Raw genomic sequence first — 9,454 nt, 5'->3', positions numbered from 1 at the left:
ATTAACTTGCTTCACAGCTAAACTACTTCTCGACTTTAACTGACCATTATTGTTCTTCAAGTTTACATTCCTGTCAGATAGTCCATATCTGACTATAACTGACCATTACTGTTTTTCTTAAGTATATTCCTTTCAGATAGTCAATATCTGGTCATCTACTGCTACTGTACAGACTCAATGTATTTAAATTTCATTTAATATTTCAGATAGTATATTATCCTGTCTGATAGTCCATATCTGACTATAACTGATCATTACTGTTTTTCTTAAGTATATTCCTTTCAGATAGTCAATATCTGGTCATCTTCTACTACTACTGTACAGACTCAATATATTTAAATTTCATTTAATATTTCAAATAGTATATTATCCTGTCTGATAGTCCATATCTGACTATAACTGACCATTACTGTTTGTCATGAGTATATTCCTTTCAGATAGTCAATATCTGATCATCTGCTACTACTGTACAGGCTCACTGAATGTAAATTTCATTTAATATTTCAAATAGTATCATATTATCTAGCTGCTTCATGCATACTATTACCTGTTGTGTCAGTGTATCATGCTGTTATTTTGCTGTTTAAAACATATGGCAACATTTTATATTGTACCAACTCATCTACTCTGCTTTCTGTTTGACTATGCTGTTTGCTTTTTTATATATGTATATGTATGTATGTGTGTGTGTGTGTGTGTGTGTGTGTGTGTGTGTGTGTGTGTGTGTGTGTGTGTGTGTGTATAATTAACTTCTAGTGGAGCTGTTCTACCTGAATTTGCAATGAAAATGGGTTCTAATGATGTCCAGATGGTCTTTCCCAATACACAAATGTAAATAAATAAATATGGCTAGTGACTAGAAGCTGCGCAGAAGTAGTTTAACCACAAATTATGCAAAACATGTGAACAGTGTACTGCTTCTGAAGTAAAAAAAAAATATATGTGTGTCTGTGAGGAAGAGACAATGACAGATTTATCACATAAATTTAGGCATTGGTTGCAATGGAATTCATACTTGAATTTCCTTAAAACTATTAAGGTAATTCCTTAAGTGAAATTTGCTAAGATATTGTGAAGTGGAATAGCCAAATTAACAGCTGTAGTTAAAAATGTACAGTATATAATATATGACTGTAGGCAGGCTCTTAGTGTAGGGCTCTTTAAATGGAGGCGGTCACTTCACTGCAATTCTACTTCCTGAGCTCTGAAAATAAAACAAAAGAAGTCAGTTGATGCTTTCATGGCCTGCAGGTTGCAAAGTATCTTGCATAGTTTGCATCAAGACTTTGTAGTTCTGGATTGTGGACTCCAGTTTTGTAGATTACGTTGTAACAGGGTTTGATACAAAGCAATAGAAGCACTCTGTTCTGAATTTATACTGAAACTCCCCGCCAGGAGGAATACAGAGACTGCTAGCTAATATGGAACAAAAATTGCAGGAACTGAAACCAAGGCACATAAAAGAGGAAACAATTTGCAGGGAGACAGAAGAGATGCAGAATATGTGTGCTGCAAATGGAGAAACAGAGCAATTCTGTGGGAAGCACAGACGGAGACTAGAGTTATTTTGCCAGGAGGATGAGGCCTTTATCTGTGTCCTGTGTGTTCCCAAACATTCCAGACACACTTTTGTGATTATACAAGAGGCAGTCAGTCTGTATAAGGTAAGGGGCACTTCATAATGACCTAACATTAAGTAACAGGTTCCTTGCTTGGAAGGTGTTGACAGGTACCCCTCTGAAATTTCAATTTAAGAAGGAGGTATTACATAGTTATTTTATGTCAGTGGTTACCGACTCATTTTTTTATTTTAATAGAGATTGTGGCATGGCAAGTGTGTAACAACTTTCCTGCTATAGGCTGTATAGCTGTGCTGTTTTTATATGCTAAATAAAGATTACCTGGCATGATTCAAGAGAGAGGGAACCTGTTCCCAGCGCCAAAGCCCAATACTCTGCTGCTGATGTTTTGGTTGTTTAGGTAATGGGTAGAATTCTGGGACATATATTGAAGTACAATTAAAAGAGACTACCATCCCAAGGTAATATGGAGTCATGCCAAGAAGGTCATGTCAGACACAGTCTAATGCTGTGCAGTAATGTTGCACAAAACATTTTCCTGGTAGCTGTCAGCAGAATAAATATGTGGTTTGGCTTTACTTTTCTTGGGGATGGAGTGGGGTGAGTAAAACATCTTCTGCAAAGAAAAGAAGTTTATTTTTTCAGACATTTGAACTATTATCTGTAGGAATAAAATTAATGCCATCTCTAAGAAGTGTTCTTTTTGTACATATTAAAGTAATTTTCCGATATCTATTTATGCATCATGGCATTACGAGTCAAGTGCCATGATGCATTTTTACAGTTGTTTATGCTTGTATATTTGGGATGATTTTAATAAAAAGCTGTCACCAGTAGAAACCATTATTACCTCTCTATCAGTTTTCCACCAGCCTACTTTTTGTAGAGAATATCCACGTCACTGCTGCTGGAGTTCAACAAATGACTTTAAAGTCTATATTTTTTTCTGAATTAGAAATTAGTATTGAACTTGTTGATTTATTGGTGAAGGGACAAACATTTGTGCCTGCATATAGAGCAGATTTAGCCAATACTCTGTTGGATGTAAAGTTGTTTGTAAGGAAGTTAAATTTACAAGTGCTGTTGGGACAAAACAAACTTCCTATGCATACTTTTAGAGTAGCTAGCACATATTGCCCTCCACTACATCTGACACTATTGTTGTTTGAACAAGTTTGTGAGATAGATATATGAAACTGCCTGTCATTTACAAAAAAGAATAATGGATTTAGCTCTAACATAACTAACAGTGAAAGACAAGCACTTGAGTTCCTAAAACAAGCAAATGTGAGAATCCTGCAACCTGATAAAAGGGGGAGGCCTTGTAATTTTGAATACTGTGGACTCTATCAGAAGAATGAATGTGATCTTAGTAATACATATGTGGAAGTTTCAAGAAATGAACAGAGCATAGTGTATTCTAGAATTAAAATATTGCTTAATGATTTATTTATCGAAGCAAAAATTGATGTAGTGTTATTCAATATTTTAACCATGCCTGCCTCTAAGATTCACATTTTGTTTGGCCAACCTAAAATACACAAATTAATAAGCCAAAGAAGAACACAAACTGATGAAAAACAAAGAAACACACCAAGCCAGCAGGAATTATAGTTAGCACTTTTGTTTACTTCATAAGCAAATTTCATCAGACAACAGTTAAAAACCACAAGTCGTTTAAATATCCCTCAAAAAAGACCAATTAAACAATTAATTACATACTCTAATTGTCCTTAAAGAAACATGCACACAAAATTGTTCATGCTACATAAAAATCAGTACATAAACATCAAAGTGTATACAGCAAGCTAAAATATATCCATAAATTGAATTAATAATCATCTAAAACAGGATTTCAATTTTAACATACATTTTATAGATAAATTATCATTTAGCCCAGGAAGGGAATGTGCTTTAAACTTCAGTTGCCAAATCAGTTCCCTTTCTAACTTCAGGGCTATAGGACCACCTCTATTATATTTATCCAACACTTGATCAATGACAAAAAATAGAAATGCATGTGACAGAAACTGATTTACATGCCTAGCCAAGGCATTATTCAAATTCAGCTTCCTAATGTTGAACAAATGCTCATAGATGCGCTGTTTCAGGCATCTTTCTGTCCTTCCAATATAAAATGCAGGACATGCTTGACATACCGCCATGTACACAACATTCTTAGATGAACAGTTATATCTGTCCTTAAGCTGGTATACTCTCCCATACATCTCAAAGGAATCAGTAACTTTAATAAATTTACAAAAATGACAAAAAACACATTTTGACATACCACCAAGAATATTAATACCACGATTACTTTCCAAGGCATTTTTGAGGTTACTACCCTTCCTAAAAATAACATCAGGTTTCTCTGTAATCCTATTATTAATCAATGCGTCCTCCCTCAGAAAACACCAATTCTTATTAATAATATACCTGAGGTCATCAGCATCAAGTGAGAATGTAGTAATAAATCCACTATATCGGACATCCTCACTCAAATTAGGTTCAAGAGACAATTTACCCGTACCCAAAACAGAAGTAACCATACCATCTTCCAATAAATTAATCTGTTCAATAAAGGGGCATCTAAAATACATAAATATATTTCTGATCCACCGATAAGGCCGCTCGTGGATGCAAGGGACAGCATTACATATGCTTGTGCTAAGGTTGTTAACCAATTTTTAAAAAAGTATTTAGTGATGGAAAAACATATTTGTAAAGACTCGTGGTCCTTTCTGGAGGTTATTAACAACTTGACATATGAGAATGATCTTAATTTTATGACAGTAGACGTCAAAGATTTGTACTCTTCTATTCCTCATCTAAAGGGGATTGAGTGGGTAAGCTGTTTACTATGGAATAGAGGGGCCCCAGGAACTGAGGTGAATCTTGTAGAAGAGTTATTGGACTTAATTTTGCCCAGTAACTATATCACATTTAATAACAGATAATTCCTGCAAAAAATTGGCGTGGCTATGGGCTCCCCTTGTGGGGCCAACTTCGCCAGTCTAGTTATGGCTTATTGGGAGCAGGAATATATCTTTAAAATAACTGAAATAAAAGAAAAACTATGTCGTTATATTGGATGACATTTTTATTCTATTCAAAGGTGATGCATCTATAGCAGAAGAGTTTGTGACTTACTTTAACTCCACTACCCAGTTTATGACATTTACTTACAATTTTGATGCCAACAGGATTGCCTACTTAGATGTGTATTTGAGTAAAGGCAGTATTAATAAATGTTTTATAACTAAGATCTTTATAAAAGAAACTTACTCGAACTCATTACTACATTTCAGTAGCTGTCACCCCTTCACCAGAAAAAGTCAGTAATCAAGGGTTAATCTATAAGGGCAGCACGCATGACATCTTTAGAGGTTGACTTTGATTATGAATGTAAAAATTTATATGATATGTTTTCTAAAAGAGGATCCCCCAGAATTTGGTATCAGAAGTGATGTGGGAGGTACAACATAAAAGAATGGCAGGTTTCTATCAACCCATTCTGTCACAGAGGGAAATATTAGTTCCACCGAATAGTGATTTGACTGAGTCTATGAATAATTCAGCAAGGTCATTCTATGCTACACACAGTCTAGTCACGATGTATAGCATGAATGCATGATAAATTTATAATTTCCTGATTAAAAACTGGGATATAGTTCAAAATGCCTCTATGGCGAGACAAAAACTCCCTCATATTACCTTCAAGCGGAGTCCCAACCTGAAAAGCATCTTTGAGAGGAAACTGAATCTCCTTACACATAGGACAGGGATGTTTAAATGCCTCATTTGTAATTTTTGTAAATATATAGATATAGGGCAGAATTTTACCATCAGGGGACAATGTTATAAGATAAAACACAAGCTAGATTGCCAATATAAGCTAGTGATGTATGCAGCTTTGTGTGAAAGCTTCCCAGCCTTCTATATAGGCAAAACAGAGAGAAGACTGCAAGAATGAGTCTACAAACATCAATATGCTATTAGTAAATTAAAATTGGAGAACGTCTTAGCAAGGCATATAAAAGAATACCCACAACATAAGTTCAAATTCCGAGCAATAGATTGCATCATACCAGATGGAAGGGGTGGCCCAGAAACATTGTGGCTAGACAGATTGGAACTGCTTATGGCAATTTTGTACTGATGCATATCATTACTCTGGTCTGAACAAAATGTGTTCCATTTTCTGTATTTTAAAGTTGAGAAGCTTAAATAGGTGAAGTTTAATTTGCGTTAATTTATAAATAATTTTATTATGAAGTATATTAAATGTGAAAGTAAGTTTGTTATAAACTAGTATGTTTTTGTTTGTCTTTCGGCTTTTTCCCGGTAAACTAGTATAAGTATGCATATATAAATTATAACAATTTTTTACATTGTATGTAGTGAGTAAAAAAGTTTGTATAATGGGAGCTGAGGGGTTAAATGTCAGATGGAATATTATGGGAGGGTTGTAGTGAAAACGTGTGCTTTATTCTTTTAAATTGATCATGTGACTAATGTGTATATAACTTGTAATATTGAAAGTATCTGTTATCTGAAGAAGTCTTGCTAAAAGGCAAGATGAAAAGTGCTTCATATTAAAGTTTTTAGGACGTATTCGGTCTGGTTCTTTGGCAAGTAATTTGATTCAGTTGTTTATTACATTAGTTTGTCTTTTTGATGATATATTTAAATCTAAAACCCCAGGACACAAGATGTTAACCTCCTCACAAGGCTCAGAGTTTGTGGTGCAGAGTAGACTTTCTTTCTTTCTTCTTGTGGGTTGTAATTGCCATGCTTGCCAAGGTGGTGTGTGGATAAACAGTTTGTGCTTTTATGTGTTCAGTATTCACTAATACAGAACCCTGGTCATAGAAAGTGGTCAGTTGTTGTAGCCACAGTTCTTGTCGGATATAAAAAGCATGATCGTCATACTTTGTGAAAGAGCATGTTGGCAGTTAAACCTCAGTTTTGAATTCTGTATTGTAAATTGTTAGACCTGCCATTCGCTCTGCTACTGTGTCCGACTGTGTAGCTTCTACTGTTTAACTCTGAAAATGTTGATAAGTGAGTGGTGTATTATAAAATATAATAGAAATATAATAATATTACCTCTCCATAGATTATCTGTAGATATGTTTCATTTCAGATGTGTAATCTCTTAATGATCTTTTTTCATATCCGTTAAACAGAAAGCATCATGTTAATTAGAACTGCAGCTTGTTAAATAGGCTGTCACTACTTGGGACTGCGGTCTTCTGTTTCTTCACATCTGCATTTTATATTAAAAAGGTTCTTTGGAATAGCTTACCTGCCTAGTGAAGACGGAATAAATTAAATCCTGTAACCCAAAAGAAAAGTCATGGTTTGATATAGCATTAAAAAATAGGGATGGGCTAACTAAAACCCAAGCTGAAGGAAAACGTTGCATGCCCTTTGGATGAGTTCCAAAAGTTTTTGAAAACAAAAAGGTACACAGTAAACACAGTAAATGTAAACTGTCAACAAAGCAGAGAGCAAAACTACAGAAACATACTACAAGGTAATTTGCAGGGTGTTTGAACGTCCTGCAGTATGGAATGGCTGTGCTTCCACACCTTCAGTGTGTCTATCTGTGTTTCTCTCTCTATCTCTATCTCTATATAAATATACACACAGTGTATGTGTCTGTGTGTGTCTGTGTGTGTCTGTGTGTGTCTGTGTGTGTCTGTGTGTGTCTGTGTGTGTCTGTGTGTGTCTATGTGTGTCTGTGTGTGTCTGTGTGTGTCTGTGTCTGTGTGTGTGTCTGTCTGTGTGTGTGTGTCTGTGTGTGTGTGTCTGTGTGTGTGTGTCTGTGTGTGTGTGTCTGTGTGTGTGCGTCTGTGTGTGTGCGTCTGTGTGTCTGTTTGTCTGTGTGTGTGTTTGTCTGTAAAATACACTACTTCCAAAGTTGCAGACAGTGGAAGGGAAGGGAAAAATGTTTATAAAAATAAATAAATGAAAATAACCTTACCCTCACAGGTCCTGAACTAATTCCTAAAGGTCTGGCAGTTAAGTGACCTTGAGCAATTCACTTAACCAGATCATGCTTGGGTGGAACTGGGAATTTGGGTAAGGCACCTCCTATGGTCTCCTGGACTGCAGGCCTAGTAACTATCATTGATCATAAGCTAAAACCTCCTAAAACATAATCCTCTCCAATGAATTACAGACGTAGTTCACTTTCTACTGTTTGAGTCTGTAGGTATTTGCCAACACACACTAGATGTGTCTGATGTGGAGAGCAGCTTTGCCCCGGTTAACGTGCCTGCTCTGTTTTTCAAGGTAGGCAGGACAAACATTTTCCTCTTGACTGAATCATTTAACTTTAAGTCGAAACAAATTTGTACTGTACCATTTTTTACTACTAGCACCAAGGGATACACCAGTCAATCAGTTTTGTAACCCTTTCAATAACCACAGGGACCACGTTTATTTTGACTTGTACCTTAAAGATGACGTGTAGTGGTACACTTTTTTTGTGGTACGCTGGGATGCATTAGGAACTCTGCCACATTTCAAATTAATCTTTATTGGTCTACATTTAACGAGTCCGCCATAGCATATTGGCAATTGTTTGTTTAATTCCAGCAATTCTACCCAGTTTGCATGCAGTGAAATCTTCTCAGAGATTACGCACATGGGTCCAAAACTTATATTTTTGCCCATTCACCTCATTCATGCCTAGAAGCTTCCCCTGATATACAAGTTTTGAGATGCTTTTGTATGTACCATGTGACATCACAATCCTGTCTGACCTGCAGTTCACAGTCTGTTTGGCAAAAGGAAAGTTTCCTGTGAAACTGTTGCTACTGAACTGCGGTGGTGGTGCTGCAGTAGCGTTGTCACCTCACAGTAAGACGTCCTGTTCAATTCTCAGCTAAAGCATCTTCTGTGTGGAGAAGTGCGTAAATGGGCGTACCTTTGTTGAAGGTTGTGTGTCAGGGCTGGCAACTCAGCATGTAAAAATCTACTGCCAATCATTAGTGGACCGGAGTTCCACTGTGGCGACCTCTAATCGGGAAAAGCCGAAAGACACAACAAGTTGACTCTGCTGCTACTTTATACCTCTCAACCTCTTAGACAAAAGCAAATATAATGAGGGGACAATAGCCCCAAAATAGGGACAAATATTAATAATATTGCTCTTATAAACTTAGAAAATTGCCAGAATTAGAGGTGTTGTGTTTAGCATGCATTTTCTGAATGATATAAAATCTGAAACTCAAATGCCTGTCGTTATTTTGTGACTTAAAGCCTTGATTTGCCAGAAAACCATGAATTTTATCTGAAAGAGGCCAAAAATTTGAGAAAACAGTTTTGACATTTGAGAGGTATGTACTAGTTATTTGATTGTTTTAATGCTACTTTTCCAGCACCTTCTGTTTCAGACCAAACACTGCTCTGGCTTGGCATGCACACTTTTCCTCTTGCATCCATTATTTTTATTTTCACTTGCACACACATATTGGCTTTCCCAGTGTTTTCTAATTTACATATTACACTTTTGTTTCTTAGTTTCATTCACATTCCTTGCTTCTGTCCTGTCTGCATTTTGCTTTTTAATTCGCTAGACATGGACAATGAATTAGATAGCTTTCTCTGTTAAGTTTGGCTCTAACTCTAACTTTTGTGAAACTTCATAGTCTGAAATGCTGAAGACAATCCAGCCTCTTATCTGCTTCCTAAGGCCACCAAGCGCAGTATTCTGCCAGTCTAAATGTTTCTTATTTCTTTACAGACTTGCTCCCTTTTTGAACACATTTATTTTAGGGATGCATACTCTTTCGTATGTGTTAATTTCAGCCTCAAATGTTAAGGTCTGTCCCTCAGACATGCGAGAGAACCAAAAATAGATT

At 36.1% G+C, this 9,454-nt stretch overlaps 1 protein-coding gene across 1 annotated transcript in view; it reads left to right on the top strand.

The window, feature by feature from the left end:
• Positions 1-1,219: 1,219 nt before the first annotated feature.
• Positions 1,220-9,454, top strand: part of LOC122814379 (zinc finger protein 845-like) — a 281,439-nt gene continuing 273,204 nt past the window's right edge. The window contains exon 1 of the mRNA XM_044086963.1: positions 1,220-1,664. Within this exon, the coding sequence (XP_043942898.1) occupies positions 1,422-1,664 (243 nt within the window). The 5' untranslated portion in view covers positions 1,220-1,421. The remainder of the gene's footprint in view (positions 1,665-9,454) is intronic.

The sequence above is a fragment of the Protopterus annectens genome, chromosome 10.part0 (genome assembly GCF_019279795.1).
Source record: "Protopterus annectens isolate FY-2018-M chromosome 10.part0, PAN1.0, whole genome shotgun sequence".
In the NCBI taxonomy this organism is placed as follows: domain Eukaryota; kingdom Metazoa; phylum Chordata; order Ceratodontiformes; family Protopteridae; genus Protopterus; species Protopterus annectens.
Note: the sequence above shows the minus strand (reverse complement) of the source record. Positions and strands in the feature narration are given on the sequence as shown.